Here is a 20,923-nt window from a genome sequence, read left to right as displayed (position 1 = left end):
GACTATAAGAAAAATAATACTCATGAGAAGAATTAAGAGAGTGTAAAGTTTCATGTTTCCAACAAAACCACAATATTGTCAAATCCTCAACAAAGTGTACACTTTTATGGTATAACCAAGTGTTATAAGAAGAAATAAAAATCATACTCTCCAACTCAAAGAAAGACACATCACCATGATAAGAAGCGACTGCGGGGTCAAACACAAATTTTAATCTCCAAATATCTACACACCTTCCAACAACTTCACATGACAACTTAAGAGATATGCCATGCTCATCATGAATCATCATATAAAGAATATCATAATACTCAAAGTTAAAACTCTTTACCTCAATGGCCTTAGATAAACACAAAATAAGCATAAGCCAAACGTACATACCATTCTTGCTTTGGGCAAAACAAAAAGCTCTTGATAAAAAGTATGCCAAAGTGTTAGTTCAAGGCCTTTCTTACCCTTAGCAACTTAACTTCACAAAACAATCAATAAAGTTAGGTTCTTTTTGCTCAAAATACCATAAGAAACATTCTTACCTTTTCTCATCGAAGCATTGGCAAAATCCAACGAGAATGTTCTTTCAAAAGTAGGAATAAGATAAGCAAAGCAATTAATACTAGTGCTAGCATCAAAAACTTTACTTTACTTTTCACACTCAACAAAATCATCACATAAATATGCATAATAGTCATCAAGATCAAATTCAAGAGAAGTTAACTCATTGGAATACAAATTGAAGTTTTCTTCTTTTATATTTATGTCATTAGAAGTAACTTGTTCACTCTCCAACAAGGCATCTCCACACTCGCATTTGCTCATTTCACCATAAAAATTGAATCTTTTTGTCAAAAGAATGAAAATAGAATCAAAAGAATCATCAACACATTCTTCTTGACTCATTTCTCCATAAAGGTCAAAACTTTCTTCCAACAAAGTTAAAGTAGAGTCAAAAGACTCATCACATGCATCATCCCATAAAGGTGGGGTATCATAAGATTCAACATCACACAAATCACTAGCTAGGGATTCATTAAAAAAAGAACTAGAATCATCCAATAATGCGCAAGAACTCCTAGCTAGTTGCAAGCCAAAACTATTTTTCTCATTGCAAGATAAAAAAGTATCAAACTCATCAATATCATAGCTATCTTTCAAACTTAAAGTGTCACCACAATCAATTAAAGTATCACGAGTAGAAGGATAAGCTATGTTACCTTGAAGCTCTTCTAAAGTGAAATTTTCTTTACCTTGAACTTGCTCATTAAATTTCAAAAGTTCTCTCGAAAAGGTAGCTTGATCTTCTTCCAAGTTCATCAAAGTAGATTGAACTTCACTTAATGGCTCACCTACAAAAGTTCCTTCACAAGATACAAAACAACTAGAGAAAGAGAAAGGTTGTTAGCATTAGAATAAGGAAAAATTTCACTCTCCTTTTGTTTTCCTTCTTTCTTGTCTCTCATTTTCTTTTTAAGCTCTTCACTCTTTTCTTGTGACAACTCACTCACTTCACTCCATACTTTCTCTCCTTTATCCACTCTAGAGTTGTTACTTTTCTCTCCCTCACTACTCTCTATCTTTTCTCTCTCATCCTTACTTTTTCTCTTTGTATTTTTCAAGGACGTTCTCAAACTCATTTGGCCTTTTCCCCTTTGGTTCACTTTATTCCCCCTATATTTATCATGGAAAACTTGTTGTTGTCCAACTCATTCAAGGTGGTCTCATGATCATGTTGAAAAAGTGGGTTGTTAATCATTCGAGGCTCGTGAGGTGGTATGGGTGGTGGAGGAAGGAGATTGTCCCTCCATGGTGGTGCTTGAGGCATACGTTGGGGAGGTAAATTCATTGGTGGTCTAGGTTGGGTCATTTGGGGTGGTGGTATTATAGGTACGTGTGCTTGAGGTCTAAATGGTGGTTTGTGCTGGTTGTTGGTAGGTGTACGGTAGTTTGGTGGAGGAAAATAAGGTCCCTTCGGTGAAAGTGGGCGCTTTGGTAAGTTCTGTGGTATTTGGTTGGGTTGGTTGTGCAAATTTTCCCTTTGAAGCATTTGTCGCACTTTTGAAGGAGAGGGTGTAGTAGAGGAATTAGTAAGCGTCATACTACGCTCCCTTCCTTGTTGCCTCAAGTGAGATTCCTCTATCATGGAATTCAACCTTGCATCCGTATGGTGTTGCCGTATGCTAATATTGGTAACCTTCTCACTTAAGTTGGTAACCTTCTCGCTTATGTCATAAAGCATAGAAACAACGTCATGTATCGGAGTCTCACTCCTTGGATCACAATTAAGAGTAGAAGTTTGTCCGTACTCCATGATACCTACAAAATGAGCAAACAAGTTAGTAGTAAAGTCCTCACCAAGCTCACTCAATGTCGCTCAATCCTCGTGTATCACACTTTGCACCAATTGACTTTTGCGTGCTCAAAGTCCTATTCTCTTGCCTTTTCCGCTCAAGTGGTGAATGTCAAAATTGCTAGCAAACTTAAGTCCCAAGGTTTCACAACAAGTTCCAACCGTCTTCGGGGTGGAGTGAAAGTTGTGTATTCACAAGGACGGACAATTAAAAAGCAAACGGACTTGAACCAAGCAATTCACAATGAAAATAAAGAGAAAAAGCACGAAAGAAATGGCACGAAATAAAAGCAAAGCACACAAAGAAACTAGAAATAAACTCAATATGAACTAATATCAAGTTAATCTAGTTGAGAGTTTAGTTTACCACAAATTGGAAAGAAAGAAAATAAAAGAAACTACAAAACTAGACATTTTTTCGAACTTTGGTCATATTCGCAAAAAATTGGACATTTTGTAAAAGTGGTCAGATTTTACAAAAACTGGCCACATCTGTAAATCTGGACAGATCTGCCTTCAACTTGCAATTCCCAGAAAACTTACTCCCACGCTTCAATTTCTAGAACCAAATCAATGATGTACAGGAAGCTTTCTGGATACACTTCCGGAATTGAACTTGCTCAAACTGAAGCTTTACTGAGCTGAAGCTGATCTGTCAATTATTTTGTACTCAGTTTCTATATGTTCTGCTGCAAGTTTTACTATCACAGCCGCTCAAAAAACTGATACTTCTAGTCACAATTCAAAAGCAACCTCTAGTCGTGCTCACAAATTCACTCTATCACAAATCAACAACAAGCTCGAATTACCTCACTGATTCAACCCAATAATATCCAGCAAAACTATCAAGAAGAAGTTCAGTTTAATCTCAAAGAATCAAACCAGAATCGATAACGTGTTTGCGTGGCTACGCTCAACTCCAAATTGAACCCAGAAATTTGAAGAACACAGCAGCAAGTTCTTCAGCAACAACTCAATTCAGATTACTGTCCTAGATTCAAGTCAACTACAATTGACGACCCAATGATGACTGTATCAGCAGCTGTCAAGTTGATACCAAGGCCCCCTGCTCTTGTGCTCAGCAAGAACACAAAAATGTCGCCGAGGAAATCAACATTAGTCAGCACAAATATTAAAAAACAGATTATAAGTTCCTTCGAATTCAAAACATACCGATGCTGGAAATCTTTGACCATGTCTCGTAAGGGTGTGCATTCGATTTATCGATTCGATTTTGACTCTTATCGATTATCGATTTGTACATATGCTTATCATTATCGTTTCAATAAGGTTTCGATTTTTTCAATTTCGATTTATCGATTTTTGGGGCTTATCGATTCGGTTATCGATTACACCAATAAGAAAATTTGCGAGATTCCACGGAAAGTATATCGCAATAAACACGCCTAACTAATATGGACAAAAAGAAGCTAAAAGCGGCGCTGAAGAATGGGTAGAGGAAATAATAGGGTTAGGGACTTTTTTTTTTAAAATTAGATTTGAATCTTCATATTGCTCAGAATTGATAAGTAAAACACTAAGAATGTAACTCCACTAAGCACAAGCCACAATTTAAGTCTTAACTAGTAAAAATGAAGATCCTTCCATCAGACATCCTTGATCAGGCATAAAGCCTTCCAAAGCATCCAACGGCCTTGATCTTATCATCTACTCCGTGATGCCTCACTTATATATTGCTTGAGTACATGAAAACCCTGACCTTAGATCCCATAGACTTAGGTGGCAAGTTAGACTTGAACTTAGCTCTGACGACGCCACTGTTTCCATGAGGCCTGCAAACCTTACCCCAAATGCAGCGATAGTGACTAGTGAGAGTTGTTCTTCTTTGTCTTAGCCTTGTAGATGTACGCCATGCTCTTTCCTAGGTACCAATCCACTTCCTCCTTATTGTTCACTCCCTCAATCTGAATCAACGAAGTGCTTGGGTACTGGTTCGATTTCGACCATTTGTATCCAAGAACAGTTCCTCTGACATAGAGACTGACGCGCTCTCCTTGGCGTCCTTTCACCATTTTCGATTCAAGGGGATAGGGGAACGGGGGATACGGCGAACGACGGAGAAGGTCTGCAGAGAAAAACTTAAAACCCTAGAGGGGTTAGGGACTTAGGGTGAAGGAAAGGGTATTATAGAATAAGGGTATATTTGTCTTTTTAGTATATCTTATCGGTTTATCGATAAACCGATAACCGAAGAGGACAAAATCGAAATCGAAATTGATAACTCGATAAGGAAAATTTCCAAATCGAAATCGAAATCGATAAATCGATAAACCGATTCGAATGCACACCCCTAATGTCTCGTCTATCCATTATAGTGGAAAAGATCCATCAAGCCTCAAGTACTTATATTTCCTGTAGTGCATGTAGTCCTGCAAAACAAGTGAGAATATTAGCAATCTCACAAGTGAAGAGTTTCTTTATCCTTGCAATTTTAGATCCATTACAAATGATAACTTTCCTAGTCATGGGGTTATGTTGCAGTAGAAAACATACTCTGGTCTTTGCAAACTGAGTCCGTTATAAGATGAATGAAGCAAATAGAGAAACCAATACAAGAGTCTCAACAACAGCTTCGTATAACTTCATATAATAAGAACTACAAAGCATAAAGCATAGTTGTTAATGTTGTTATTATTGTTGTATGCTTAGCTTCACATAGTATGCTCAAGAAACTACTCCATGATTCAATCTAACCTAAGCTTGGTAGGAGTTAGGACGTCAAAAGAAAGCGACACTCAGAACTCATTGTTTATGCATAGGCGGGTCTAAGTATCTGTTATCAAACAGTTATTCCAAGATGAGCTACAAGCCTCTGCCACGCATTGATGGCGGAAGAGAACCTGTACTATAAAGCACCAAAACACGGGTCGTGTATTAACCATCTTCACCACTCCTTCACATAAAAAACACCAGCTGATATGTCTTATCAAATTATCTGCAGAAAATAGTGTTCCAAGCAGCTCTCTCAACAAGGAAGTTGATGCCGCAGGAATTTGGTTCCAGGTGGTAGAACCACGGTGAAGTAGGAACAGTAGTGTCGGCATGATGGTGGATGAAGAGTGACAGAGGGGAGGTTGTAGCAATCTGAAAGGTTTTTTTATTACGGTACACAATCCAGCTAGGATAGTTCCCTTTTTTGGGATTATTATTCGGTCTCAATTCCACTTGTCATCGTCTCATTTGTTTAATCTCCATGTCATCTGCGTTTGAGTTTCACGTGCCTGGAGACTGTTAGTATTGTGTTTGATAGGTACATTTTGTTAAGTGTTCAATAGGTCACACTCGAGGTGTATAAATCAAAAATTTTGACAAGTTCAAGGGGCTGTCTATGCACTATGCCATTAAATGACTGCATTGAATTAGGCAGTTCTCTGTGTACATATAAACAATAATAATACCAAACAAGAAGCATAAAGAGATCTAAGGAGTACCTGGTATGTAACAGCACTTCGACCGCCAGAATAGAATACATCCTCCAGTTCCCCGAAGGGAGGAGGTAGAAGTGAGTTTGGAACCTCTCCAAAATAGAAGTAAGAAGTTCCTTCATTTCTCTCAAACAGCTCTGGATCCGCACACCTGGTTCCAACAAGAGAAATAAAAGCACTAGGTGAAAAAACTTTAGAAAAAATAACACTACTATGGAAGGTCCACCATAAAATTATCAGGTGATGCAACACGAAAGAGCAGTAAAGAAAGAGATCAATCACCTTCCTTGACTGGATAACAATATTCATCAGGTTTAGAATTTTCTTCTCATTGAGATGCCCAAGGCTGCTATCAAACAACTCAGCAAGGGATATCTTGTCTTTTATTGCTCGATAAAATGCCTGCTGGCGAGAACTCAACTTACAGTGCACTGTGATTTCAGTTTTCCCAGTCAACTCAGAAACCACATCCTTTTTAACCCGTCGCAGCATGAAGGGTTTTAAAATGGCATGCTGTTCAGAAGATTCAGAAAAGAGAAATCCATCAAGATGGAAAGTCTAGTTACCTAAGAAGATATTAGACTTTACCTAAGAAGATATGCTAATATTATTCAGATTAACAGAGAGAAGAAAGATGGAGATATTATGACAGGATTTGATGAATTACCATATAAAAAATTCCAGATAAGATTGACATCCACGAATAACCACATAACAAGGATGTTTCTTCTAACTAAATACTAGAGCGATGTTCTTGACACCAGAAATAAAGACGAGAATATGCAAATAAAAGAAACTTATAAAAGAGTTCATGGAGTGTTCTTGACAAACTAAAATATAAAAGATGACAATGTGTACTATATGCCTATTTTTAGTTAAGTCAAAATGACAGGAAACATTCCTCAGAAAGAAATTGAATTGTTGTAGGTCATAAGGCAGCTGTATCTTAGGATATTGGATTGTCATAAACAACTACAAAGCAAAGATCCCTCACCAGTCGGCTGAGCTGGTGCTCGTTCAATGTCCCACCACGCTCTGCGTGGTTCTCAATTCTGATCAGAAAGCACAAAGAATTATCACCAGGATGGACAACTGATACATTAAAGCAAGAAACACCTTACACTGAAACATACATACCCTTTTGAAAACCATTCGTTGAATTGTTCGTGGCTTACAAATAAAGTAGGCATAATAAAGTGGAGGAGCGCCCAGAGCTCAGCCATGTTATTTTGAACTGGAATACCAGTCAGAAGCAAACGGTTTCGACAATTGAAAGTCAACCAGAGCACAACAAGATCGAATGAGAGTGAGAAGTTATGATTAACAACAACTTGTTGCCTTATTTAGATTATTCAACAGGTGCAACAAGATACATGGATGCACAGACTTAAATGAATATCAAACTCAGGATCGAACAGAACTTTCAGCTCAAACAATCAAGTTTTCAAACTTAGAAGTTCATGAACTTAGAAACTCAAACATGCTTTCAAACCTTCAGGAGTTAGAGAATTTGAACCTGGAGTTTTCTTCTGAATTCAATCGACACTGTAATTGGAAAGTTCAATCGCCGAGGGGATTACCTTCGTGGAGCCAATTCAGTTGCAAATGAATCTCGGAGAAAAAATTGAAGAACACAGCTGTTGTTCTTGTCTCCTTGAGAGAATCGACTCCGGATCAACCTAAATGCAATTCGAATCAGCTCTACAGGTGTTCCTCTTCGATTTACCAGCTACTCGAATCAGTTCGGAAAGTTCTTCAATCGAAACAACTGTTCTTCGAGCTTCAATGGCAGGGAATTTGATTCTCGCTCAATCCTCCACCAGAAGAGCTAAAATTTCAGCTATGACTTACCAACAGCCTTAAGTTCAAACCCCAGCAACCAATTTGCAACGAGCAACCAGCAAAATCGACAACGCTCAGTTCGTTTTCTTCGAACAGTCTTCCGAAAATTTCGACCAAACCAATTCGAATTTCAGTCGCAAACGAACCCAAGCTATAGATTACAGCTCTCAACACCAATTAGAACAGAACCCCAAAACCAATTTGTTCAAACACTCTCGGAAATGATGAGCCCTAGGTCGTCTTCTTCTTCGCACAAGCAGTTCAAAATTTCGAACCAAAAACTCGTCAAACCAGCTTCCAATCTTCAGACTTAGCTTCAAAATGAAGTTTCCAGCTAGTATCATAAACACCCAATCGAATTCAAACCCTAATTTTTTCAGATTAGGCAGTTTTGAACTCCACCTTCAACGAGCAGCCTCCAATGGATTTACACCCAATTTCGGCTAGGGTTCCAATGATTTCAAGCTCAAAAAGGGTAATTAAACTCAGATAATGAAGGAATCAGAAATCTCAGAACCAAAATCAACAACGAGCACAAGGAATTCGGATTTCCAAATGAAACAGTGAAACAATACATATGATTTCTAATTTTAGACACAGATGAACAGTAACCTTCCTTTTTTTGGGAATTTTTAATTTTTTTTTTCAGATTAGATGATAATCAAAACAAAGACCCAAGGATTGATAGAACAATCCAAAACCTCCGCTCTGATATCAAGATGATACAGAATCGTATCGAAAATACGGATATAGCAAAACACGCGGAATCAAAAATAAGAGCTAGACCTAGAATTGATTATAAGAACAAGAACCAATTAGGATATAAAATCTAATTACCTCTATGAACTCAATCAATTGTAACCCTAAGCTATGAACATAAGAGCTAGACCTACAATTGATTGGAAGAACAAGAACCAATTAGGATATGAAGTCTAATTACCTCTATGAATTCATACTCCATAGTAGATCGTGCTATACAAGTATGTTTTGAAGACTTCCATGAAATAGCACCTGCACCCAACGTAAACACATAACCACTAGCGGAGCTAACTTCATCATTGTCAGTAACCCAAACATCACAAAAATCCTTCTAAAACAACAGAAAATTTATTAAAATGCAAACATCAATCCATAGTACCTCTCAAATACCTTAACAAACGATGAAGAGCATTCCAGTATTCACTACTGGGGTTGTGAGTATATCTACTCAATATACTAACAGCATAAGCAATATCAGGTCGGGTATAATTCATAAGAAACATTACACTACCAATTATCTTAGCATATTCAATTTGAGAAATACTAGATTCCTTATTCTTTCTCAAGTGTATGCTAGGATCATAAGGAGTTCTCATAGGTGCTACATCAAAACAATTAAACCTTTTCAATATTTTCTCAATATAATGAGACTGAGATAACGAAAAATCATTAGAAGTTTTTTTGATTTTAAGCCCTAAAATCACATCTGCTTCTCCAAGATCTTTCATTTCAAATTTAGAAGACAAAAAATTCTTAGTCTCATTAACAACATTCACATTAGGGCCAAAGATTAAGATGTCATCCACATACAAACATATAATAATCTGATCCTATCATCTTGGAATAAACACAAGTATCAAATGCATTAACAACAAAATCATTACCCACTAATGTGCTATTAAACTTTTTATACCATTGCTTAGGTGCTTGCTTTTAGGTGCTTGTTATGTAATGTTTTAATTACACAACACCTCATTTCTAAAATCTTGAGCTTTTGGTAGGAGGCAAAGTAATAACTTCATCTCTAGGATTATGAATACAAGAAATTTCATTCCTAACATTTTCATTTCTAACAATCAGACGTACTTTCTTTATTTCTAACATTACAATGTGATTTCACATGATTCATTTCTAAACACTACATTAGCAACGTAATTCTTCAACCAATTCCTACACAGAAAACTCCAACGAGAATTATTAGAACTTTAGCAACGTAAAATTTTGCGGTTCTAAAAGAGTACGATGCAACCTTTTCCAAGAATATCATACGAATTGTTCGCTATTTTGATCTCGCAGTTACGGGTTTCGTCGCGATTGGCGTATGTTAGAGGAATTGTCAAGAGAACCGTCTCAGGTATGTTAAGGCTATCCCTTCTTTCTTTTTGGCATGATCTATACGACACAAGCAAAACGAGCAAATGCACAACTTCCATAAATCACTCTATTCATAGATATGCTAGAGATGTGTATATTCTTATTCTCCAGGTCCCAAGTGTCATATTATTCTATCATCTGTTCATGGGTTTCAAAAATACGTAAGTTGGTAAAGTTTATTTCATGATATTAATCAGTGGCATAATGGCCTTATGACGTTATATATGCACCACTACATGATCAACTGGTATACGTTGATGATTCTGCCCACAGTGGCCGAGATGATATGATGGGATGCCCTCAGAGGCCTGATGATGTTATGAAACATGTACCTATGCACGACATGACATTCATACGCATATGCATGACACTATAATTATTTCATGAATTACAGAGTTATCCAGTCTTACAGGTTGAGTCATTCATTCTATATTTCCTTCATGTCTGTTATGTACTTATTTACGTGCTTTACATACTCGGTACATTATTCGTACTGACGTCCCTTTTCCCTGGCGACACTGCGTTTCATGCCCGCAGGTCCCGATAGACAGGTCGAGAGCCCTCCAAGTAGGCTATCAGCTCAGCGGAAGATGTTGGTGCGCTCCATTTGCTTCGGAGTTGCTTGTTTTGGTTAGTATGATTTAGACGTGTATTGTTTGGTATGGCGGGAATCTGTCCCGATCTTTATGAAAATTATGTATTCTTAGAGGCTTGTAGACATATGTCATTTACGTAAAAGATTGTATGGGCTTGTTGGCCTATGTTCAGTATACGAGTGGTTATTTTGGTTTTATAGGCTCGTACGTCTTATGTATAAGTTGGTATCACATGTTATATTCTACTTATCTCAAGGCAGCCTTTCGGCTTAGTTATTGTTAGTTTGAGAGTTAAATAATAGTAAATAACTCTAATCCCATATGTATTAAGAGTAGGACATGTATTATATATATAGGGCTCATTGTATCATTGTCATAATTAATCAAATAGATTTTTCTCCCGTGCATTCTCACATGGTATCAGAGTATCCCTGAGAAGAGATCGTTGTGCGTCATTCCAGCGACATCCGGGAAGAAAGAACTCGGTCACCGTGCAATTTTCCGGTGACCTAATTGACTGATTGCGTCAAAGTCACTAATTATCAGTGTTGTGCAAAATCCAACACCACCACAAGGTTCCCAAGAGAGATCCGACCAAACCCCATAAAAATTCACCGGAAAATACTCACCATGCGCCGTCACGCGCCTGTCGAAGAACTGCTTCCGGCGGCGCGTGTGACCTCTTCCGGTCAAATTTTGAAAAATATTCTTCAGAACAGCTTCATTTCCTTGCAATTCCGAGTCCACTGGTACTATTTCCGACAGATTCCGATAACTTTGGAATTTTCCGGCGAGCTACAGTGATTTTTCTGGCGTGAACAGTGATCCCCAAAAAATTTTTGCTTTTTCCGGCACGATATTATAATGGCATTCGTATCGGAAGCCTTTTACTCACAATCCGCTAGATCCAATGCACTGAATCCAATCCAGATGGTTTCTTTACCGGACTATATTGAGTTCCTTCAGTACAAAGCACGTAAACAGACATCTTCAGGATTAGTCTCCGTTGTTCCAACAAATAGTAGCATGACTTGTGTCTCCCAATCTTCACCTTTTGAGTCTTGGGTCATTGATTCAGGTGCATCTGATCATATTTCTGGTAACAAATCTCTTTTCACTAGTATTTCATATTCTCAATCTCTTCCAACAATCACAATGGCCAAAATGGGTCTCAAGCCATGGCAATTACAATAGGTCAAGCAAGTCCACTTCTTCCTTACCTTTAGACTCCGTTCTTTATGTTCCTGGTAGTCCTTTTAATCTCATAGTCGTTAGTCGCTTAGCCAAATCACTTAAATCTGCTGTTTTATTTCTTGATGACCTTGTTTTTATACAGGAACGCAGTACAGGGTGGATCATTGGTACCGGACGTGAATCAGATGGACTTTATTACCTTATCCTTGCAAAATCACATGGACTCGCATCTTGTCTTCCTCCAAAAACTTGTCTCGTTACTGATTCACCAGATTTATTACATAAACGGCTAGGACATCCTAGTTTCTCAAAACTTCAAAAAATGGTACCTGGCTTATCTCACTTGTCCACTTTAGAGTGTGAGTCATGTCAGCTCGGTAAGCATACCTGCTCCCATTTCCTGCGGCGTCTTGATAATCGAGCAGAGTCACCTTTTACTTTAGTCCATTCAGATGTTTGGGGTCCTAGTCGGGTCAGTTCTACCTTGGGATTCCGCTACTTTGTCAGTTTCATTGATGATTATTCCAGGCGCACTTGGATATTTTTGATGAAAAATCGGTCTGAGTAATTTTCTATTTTCCAAACCTTCCACGCTGAAATTCAAAATCAATTTGGGGTTTCTATCCGCACATTTCGTAGTTATAATGCCCTAGAGTATTTGTCTTCCCCATTGCAGCAGTTTATGAACTCCCATGGGATTATTCATCAAACATCTTGCTCGTACACATCCCAACTAAATGGGGTAGCTGAAAGAAAGAATAGACATCTTATTGAAACTGCTCGTACCTTACTCATACAATCTCATGTTCCGCTGCGTTTTTGGGGAGATGCAGTTCTCACATCTTGTTATCTTATTAATCGTATGACATCTTCAGCTATCCAAAATCAAGTTCCATTCTCTGTCCTGTTTCCCCACTTACCTTTGTTCTCTCTTCCACCCCGTGTCTTTGGGAGTACGTGTTTTGTTCATGACCTTACTCCAGGAAAAGATAAGTTAGCTCCTCGTGCTCTTAAGTGCATATTTCTGGGTTACTCGAGAACGCAAAAGGGATATCGATGTTATTCTCCTGACCTTCAGCGATTTCTTATGTCTGCTGATGTTACCTTCTTTGAAATCCAATCATACTTCACAGGTCCAGTCAATCACTTAGATATTTCTGAGGTGCTACCAGTTCCTTCTTTTGGAGATTCAGTCCCTATCTCCCATTCATCTTCCTCCATAGCTCCACCATCTACATTTCCAGTTGCAGCTCCACCACCTAGTCCAGTGCCACCAACTATAGCTCCAGTGCCACCACCTAGTCCAGTTCAACCTTCTACAGCTCCACCACTCCTGACTTATCATCGTCGTCCGCACCTAACATCAGGCCCAGCTGATTCACGCCCTGCACCTGACCCTGCTAATACTGCGAACTTGTCTCCTCTTAATCAACCGATTGCACTACGAAAAGGTATACGGCCCACACTTAATCCTAATCCTCATTATGTCGGTTTAAGTTACCATCGTCTCTCACCATCCCATTGTGCATTTTTGTCATCTTTGTCCTCTGTTCCATCCCTAAGTTTACAGGTGAAGCACTGTCTCATCCCGGATGGCGACAAGCTATGATTGACGAGATGTCTGCTTTACATATGAGTGGTACTTGGGAGCTTGTTCCTCTTCCTTCGGGTAAATCGACTGTTGGTTGTCGTTGGGTGTATGCAGTCAAAGTTGGTCCAGATGGCCAGGTTAATCGACTTAAGGCTCGTCTTGTTGCCAAAGGATATACTCAGATATTTGGACTCGATTACAGTGATACATTCTCTCCCGTGGCTAAAATTGCATCAGTCCGTCTTTTTCTATCCATGGCTGTTGTTCGCCATTGGCCTCTCTATCAGTTGGACATTAAGAATGTTTTTCTTCACGGTAACCTTGAGGATGAGGTTTATATGGAGCAACCACCTGGTTTTGTTGCTCAAAGGGAGTCTAGTGGCCTTGTATGTCAATTGCGCCGCAGTCTCCTCGAGCCTGGTTTGGTAAGCTCAGCACAGTTATTCAGGAGTTTGGCATGACTCGTAGTGAAACTGATCACTCTGTATTTTATCGACATTCTGCTTCAAATCTCTGTATTTATTTGGTCGTTTATGTTGACGATATTGTTATTACCGGCAATGATCAGGATGGTATTAGTAAGTTGAAGCACTATCTCTTTCAGCACTTTCACACTAAGGATCTGGGCAGATTAAAGTATTTTCTGGGTAATGAGGTCGCTCAGTCTAGCTCTGGTATTGTGATCTCACTACGGAAGTATGCCTTAGATATTCTTGAGGAGACAGGAATGACAGGTTGTAGACCTGTTGACACTCCGATGGATCCGAATTCTAAACTTCTGCCAGGACAGGGGAGCCTCTTAGCGATCCTGCAAGATATAGACGGTTGGTTGGTAAATTAAATTACCTTCACAGTGACTAGACCTGACATTTCCTTTCCTGTGAGTGTAGTGAGTCAGTTTATGAATTCTCCATTTGATACATTGGGATGCAGTTGTCCGCATTCTTCGGTATATAAAATCAGTTCCAGGCAAAGGCTTATTGTTTGAGGATCGAGGCCATGAGCAGATCGTTATATAAAATCAGAGCAGTTCTGTCCTAGGGAGTCTACAAGCTGTGTCTAGTAGAGTCTTGTTTATGGGTGTGTCGTGCACCACACTTATAAGTAGAAGGCTACAGGGCACTTAGGACTGTCACTCTTTCTTCTTACTCTAGATCGTGTGGTAGAGCTGAGTTGTAAGAAATCAATTTCCTAAACTCTATCTTATTCATGATACGACAATGCCTACATCCAGAAATACAGGTGGTAAGAGATATAGTTGTGGAAGAGTTGAGTTAGAAGAACTCGATTTTTGCATCATGCTTATGATGGATAAGTATGAAGTATTCAGCAGACCATGTGTATACTAAGATGTGTAAGCTTCTTGATAAGGATCCCTAAGGCAAGAATGTCTATCCACTTTTACAATATAATAAAGGAAAAAGAGAATCGGAAAGTAGACATAAGTTCCAGCAAGCAACAGAAGCAAGATGAAAAAGGGTACGAGGTACCCAGTTAATGAAGATTATCGGTATTTTCAACTCAGGTAGAGAGATATAAGCATTTTGAGTTACCTTCAATAGTAACAGAGGTACGTACAATTGGACACATCCATTCGAGTTATGCCCCGTGGGAGTTAACAGAAGTAGTATAAGGGAGGACGGATATCAGGATCCGGCTGGGGTTAGAGTAACCCAAAATGTTGGATGAATTGTTTGCGTCAGTTGACATTTTCGAAGAATATTGCAAATGTGCTAATACATCTCCTTGTAAGATACCCAGATGTTGCACTCTAAATTAGTACAGCTAGATATGAGCACAACAAAGATAGGCACTGAAAGCCAGGAAGGGATAAATATTACCTTAGCGTGACTCTCGTCCCTAGTAGAGCGAGGACGTTGAGCAACCCGAAGAGCTGATGAATGAAGCAAGGAGAGCTAAAAGCGAAAGAATGTCGTGTTGAAGCTTTCACAAGAAAAGGATAGGCAAAAATATTAGCAGAGTAATGAAAAGAGAAATAAGGAACAATTATGAGTGACATGTGATACATGGATGACAACGGTAGAGTGTTCCAGAATCTATAGTCAAATGAAGAAAGAGACGAAAGGTGATGGGCCTTAAGACAACAAAAGAGTATAGGCCATACGGTTACATCCTCATTTCAAGAAATAAGTTCGCAACTCTAACGTGATTAACATAAGGAGAATTTAGACCCTAGAGTAATAGAAATCAGTATGGACTGATGAACTAGATAAACTAAAAGAGAATTTCAAATTACGTTCCAGCAATAATAGAATAGACAACAGAAGAAGATCCATGATGAATTCAGAGAATGGTCACTTAGGAAGACGCTCCCTAAAGCAAGCAATATGAGCAAAGTTATGCTTAAGGGACAGTATGTGCCAGTTACACTAAGTGTCACCATCGCGAGTCCTTGGTAACAGAAGGATTACCGCAAGGCGAGTAAGGGTCGTTGATGATGTTAAAGGATGCCAAAGATGAAGAGGAAAAACATCTATAAGCAGGTCGTCGTAGCTCCAACCCTTAGTACTCCCCTAAAGGGGGAATATGGAATGGTGTGGCATTAAGTCAGAATTAAGTGGATCTAGTAACTATGGAATGATGAACGAAGAATGCGATAAAACCGAGGAAGGGATGAGATTGCACTTATCAAATGTTACAGATATGCTATGATTCCAGAACATTATGTAAGCACAACGCCAAGAAAAAGAAGTAAGGGTTCCTGTTCGGGATCTATTTGATAAATAAGGAGCTAGTGCGAGAAGTGAGTTAAGACAAAGGAAATAACCCAAGAAAGATTACGCGGGATATGGATATGAGAATGGGCCAACGAGTAGTTAGTAGTTGATTTAGGAAGAGCCTAGAAATGACTAGACTCAGCAGATCATGCAAGATAAATAGAGTGAACCCCAACATGGAGAATTCAGCCTTGTAGTGATGTCACTATAATACTTGAGACATATTCAAATAGGAGTCGGGGTAGTTTAAGGTACCGTATGAATGTTACGGGAATAAAAGAGAGTGTCACTAGGAAGACAGTCAAAATATCAGTTCAGAAGCAATCCTACAAGTACAAGGTCATGGAGGTAAGCAACTATGGATAATAGGCAAGGAAAGACATCAAAAGGTCCGTAATAGGCTCATAGTTTTACAAGAGTCAAGGGTTCTCCCTAAGTACTACAATGAAAGACTAGAGAGTAAAGAAGAGTTAGAGACGATGTGATGTCTCGATGTTCCAGAAAAGCATAAGGAAATCGGTCGCAAGCTAAAGTATGATAGAACGACAAGGTTTTAGAAAGACATGAGTAAGGATAAGAAAGGGCAAGTGAGAAGATGAGGAAAATGGATAAGTCCTCGGGATTAAGCCAGTGAAAACGGAGCTGATGGTTCCTCTAAGTTATAGAAAGCTCGGTATAGCCTGAATGAACTCAAAGGAGTCTAAGACTAATAGCATTTAGAAGAGATGGAATGCTGCCCTAGTATTAGAAATGTTGACCAAACTTCGACTTTTTGTGAAAACGACCCTGGAACGGTGTTTTAATGGCTCCGATAGTTTCGTATCATGATTTTGGACTTGAGCGTATTCCCGAAATTGATTTCGTAAGTCTGTAGGTTGAATTATGTTGATTAGCCGAAATTTGGCAATTTTATGTTGAAAAATTTAATCGTATCCAGTTTGGAATTTGATTTTAGTAGTTGGAATAGGTATGTTATGTTACTTAGAACTTGCCTGCAAAATTTGGTATCATTTGGAGTTGATTGGTAGGGTTCCGATTCCTATTTGCAATTCTAGAAGCTTTTAAACTTTCAATTCATGTGTTTTAGTGTTCAATTCGTAGTTTTAGATGTTATATTGTATTTTGATCGCGCGAGGGAGTTCATATGATGTTTTTAGACTTGTGTTGATGTTTGGGTTGAAGCCCCGAAGGCTCAGATGAGTTTCGGAAGGTTTTGAACTGAAAAATGAAAATCTGGTGTCTGGTGCCTCTGGTGTCGCATTTGCGACCTTAGGTGGGAACTACAAGTATCGTAATTGCGATGCCTGGGTCGCATTTGCGATGTTTCTTGCGACAAAATTGTCACTTTTGCGAGGGAAACAGGGTTCACGATTGCGAACCCATCCTCCCATTTGCGAGAAGTTCCCCAAGCCTGTCAGTGCCGCAATTGCGAGAGTTTCTTCCCAATTGCGAGGGTTTGCAATTGAGAACCCTATCGCAACTGCAATAACTGTAGCTAAACATCCTGCTTATAAGTGTGGTGCACGACACACCCATAAACAAGACTCTACAAGACACGGCTTGTAGAATCCTTAGGACAGTTCTTTGTCAAGACCCAAACCGATGGGTCGCGACGGGCACCCGGTACCTTACTACCGTGTACCAACATAACGTATCTTTTCATGTCATACTATCATAGATAACTAAGCCGAAAGGTTGTCGTGAGATAAGTAGAATATAACATGTGATACCAACTTATACATAAGACGTACGGGCCTATAAAACCAAAATAACCACGTGTATACTGAACATAGGCAGAGAAGCCCATACAACCTTTTACATACATGAACATAGGCCGACAAGCCCATGCAAACTGGGTTACTCTCCACTAGTGGTTATGTGTTTACTTTGGGTGCATGTGCTAGTTCATGGAAGTCTTCAAAACAGACTTGTATAGCACGATCTACTATGGAGTATGAATTTGTTGCTCTTTCAATTGTCGAAACCGTTTGCTTCTGACTGGTATTCCAGTTCAAAATAACGTGGCTGAGCTCTGGGCGCTCCTCCACTTAATTATGCCTACTTTATTTGATAGCCACGAACAATTCAGAGAATGGTTTTCAAAAGGGTATGTATGTTTCAGTGTAAGGTGTTTCTTGCTTTAATGTATCAGTTGTTCATCCTGGTGATAATTCTTTGTGCTTTCTGATCAGAATTGAGAACCACGCAGAGCGTGGTGGGACATTGAACGAGCACCAGCTCAGCCGACTGGTGAGGGATCTTTGCTTTGTAGTTGTTTATGACAATCCAATATCCTAAGATACAGCTGCCTTATGACCTACAACAATTCAATTTCTTTCTGAGGAATGTTTCCTGTCATTTTGACTTAACTAAAAATAGACATATAGTACACATTGTCATCTTTTATATTTTAGTTTGTCAAGAACACTCCATGAACTCTTTTATAAGTTTCTTTCATTTGCATATTCTCGTCTTGTATATTTCTGGTGTCAAGAACATCGCTCTAGTATTTAGTTAGAAGAAGCATCCTTGTTATGTGGTTATTCGTGGATGTCAATCCTGGTGATGCACCATTTGAAGCTTTGGTCATGGAACATCAGGATAGGCTTTAATCTAATGTTAATCTCTTACATTCCATATATTCCTTCATTCCTAGAACGAGAGCACCCCCTGTAAGTGGTATTACATTGTTTGCTCTTACTTTGTGCTCTCCATGCACAAGCAATTGGTTACTAACTACCAGATGTATCTTGTAGATAAATGCTCATTGCTCGGATAGAAATTTTGCTTACAAAATGCTCGAGGAACTACACCATCCACGGATTAAGAGGTTGCTGGTTGGGTTTGCACGCACATCGGAATATAATGGTCCTATGAAGCCAGGTGTCACACACCATTTAATACAAGAGAAGACTCTAAATTACCTGTCTCACAACCTGCTCTTCAGCTTACATACAAAATATCTGGGTCATGTCCACCTGTGCAACCATTTGACCCTGCAAAGATGCTAACAGTATGTTATCTTTTCCATTGATGTCTTCCTTCTCTTTTCCTTTCCTCTTTAATACATCTATGTGCCTTTAAGCACATACAGTATCTAAATGTCCTATGTAATCACCGTGTTCTTCTCTTTGCACAAATGACAAAAATGTTGGATATTATAGAGGTATTTGAATCTTTCTGCTGCACCTTGACCGTTTAGATTTGTCTTTTTGTAATGCTATGATGCTAGTAGCAGTGGCAGTTTCTCTGCCTATGCAACTGTATGTTTGTATTTGGTTGTAGCTTTGGAGAGTTGAAAAGAGTGAGACTCTGAGGGAAAGCAAGTTTACTGGTAGTCTCAGCTATGCTTTCGTTCACTAACCATAGCTGGTATAAATGAAATATGCAGCTTGCATGTAAAACTTTTGTGAAGCTATTAAATTGATCGAAAATAACCATGTGTTGCTAAATTAAGAATTGCTATAATGGAAGACTATACTCGAAAGTTTGAATACCTCATCATTAAGTGTAATACCCGAGAACGTGAGGAACAGACTATAGCAAGATATATTGGTGGCTTAAGGAGTGCCATCGCCGTTGTTATTCGCCTACAACCTTATTGGACATTCAATGATGTACGAAAGCTTGCCATCAACATCGAACAACAACAAAAAGAGACAAAGAAATTATACTCCAAGAAGAATTACCCCAACCAGGGGAGTACTAGTAGCGGTAGTGGTGGAAATCCCAAAGCCAATTATAGACGTAATTCTTCTAATTCATCTTCAAAGGGAGAAGAAACCTCAGGGGGATATGACTAGGAGAAGATGTTTTAAGTGCCAAGGTTTTGGGCATGTGCAAGCTGATTGTCCCAACCGAAAGCTGTTATGTTGGTTGACGAAGAAAATGATTCCAATCATGAAGAAAACCAACCAATTGAGGAAGTTAATGAGGAAGATGAGGATGCCTATGTAGAACCTGATGAACGTGATATGCTTGTTATTTAGAGGATCTTACATGCTGGACATGAAGATGAAGAATCATCACAACAAGAGGCCCTTTTCCACACGAGGTGTACATCACATGGCAAGGTATGTTCAGTGATTATCGATGGTGGAAGTTGCACTACTGCTGTTTCAGAAGAGATGGTGACTAAATTGGGTTTGGAGACTGAGGTACACCCCAAACCTTACAAAGTCCGGTGGCTGCAATATGGTGGAGGTATGAAAGTCACTAAAAGATGCTTGGTCTCTTTTTCTATTGGTAAGATCTATAAAGAGCAAATTTGGTGTGATGTGGTAAAGATGGATGCTTGCCATTTACTACTTGGAAGACCATGGCAATATGATAAGCGTGCTTTTCATGATGGATACCGTAACACCTATTCATTCATAATTGATGGACGTAAGATCGTTTTAACGCCATTGCACGCTAAAGAACTTTCAAAGAAGGCAAAGACCGTGTTTGATACGCTAATGACTAGATCACAAATTATTGGGCACATCAACAAAGGAGAGCCATTGTACATAGCAATAGCCATGGAAGACTCACAAGATAAGGAGCATGAGTTAGATACACGAGCCAAGAAGTTACTTGCTAAGTTTGATGATGTCATCTCTGAAGTTGTTCCATTAGAACTTCCACCCATGCGCGATATTCAACATCAAATTGACCTTATACCTGGAGCATATTGCCAAACAAAGCCGCTTATAGGATGAATCCTACACAACAAGCTGAACTCCAAAGGCAAGTCGAAGAATTATTGGAGAGGGGTTTAATAAGGGAGAGCCTTAGTCCCTGTGCCGTACCTGCTTTGCTTGTTCCTATGAAAAATGGCACTTGGAGGATGTGTGTTGACAGTCGAGCAATCAACAAGATCACTATCAAATATCGCTTCCCAATAAGTTTTGATGATCTATTTGACCAATTACATGGCTCTACGATCTTTTCAAAGATTGATTTGAAGAGTGGGTACCACCAGATTCGTATGAGAGAAGGTGATGAATGGAAGACTGCCTTCAAGACTAGTCAAAGGCTTATATGAATGGTTGGTAATG

At 39.0% G+C, this 20,923-nt stretch overlaps 1 protein-coding gene, 1 long non-coding RNA gene and 1 pseudogene across 5 annotated transcripts; 1 reads left to right on the top strand and 2 right to left on the bottom strand.

Annotated features, from left to right (window-relative positions):
* Window positions 3,848-4,465, bottom strand: LOC109232171 (annotated as a pseudogene).
* LOC109232170 (DNA helicase INO80-like) lies at window positions 5,264-9,784 on the bottom strand. 4 transcript variants are annotated; one of them, XM_019397849.1, is made up of 5 exons: window positions 7,307-9,784; window positions 6,928-7,024; window positions 6,785-6,842; window positions 6,073-6,303; window positions 5,797-5,941 (listed from the first exon to the last, which is right to left on the bottom strand). In XM_019397849.1, exons 2-5 carry the CDS (start codon window positions 7,011-7,013, stop codon window positions 5,918-5,920), a joined length of 399 nt encoding a protein of 132 aa, XP_019253394.1. In that variant the 5' UTR covers window positions 7,014-7,024; window positions 7,307-9,784; the 3' UTR covers window positions 5,797-5,917. The 4 variants fall into 4 exon arrangements, 3 of the variants coding, with proteins under 3 accessions (XP_019253394.1, XP_019253395.1, XP_019253393.1); XM_019397850.1 differs by having other exon boundaries at window positions 7,371-9,784; XR_002068909.1 differs by adding an exon at window positions 5,264-5,565 and having other exon boundaries at window positions 6,785-9,784.
* On the top strand, window positions 18,448-18,783 carry LOC109232767. Its single transcript, XR_002068985.1, has 2 exons — window positions 18,448-18,556; window positions 18,641-18,783. It is a non-coding gene; the product is annotated as an uncharacterized LOC109232767 (long non-coding RNA).

This window comes from Nicotiana attenuata, chromosome 9 (assembly GCF_001879085.1).
Source record: "Nicotiana attenuata strain UT chromosome 9, NIATTr2, whole genome shotgun sequence".
Classification (NCBI taxonomy): Eukaryota; Viridiplantae; Streptophyta; class Magnoliopsida; order Solanales; family Solanaceae; genus Nicotiana; species Nicotiana attenuata.
Note: the sequence above shows the minus strand (reverse complement) of the source record. Positions and strands in the feature narration are given on the sequence as shown.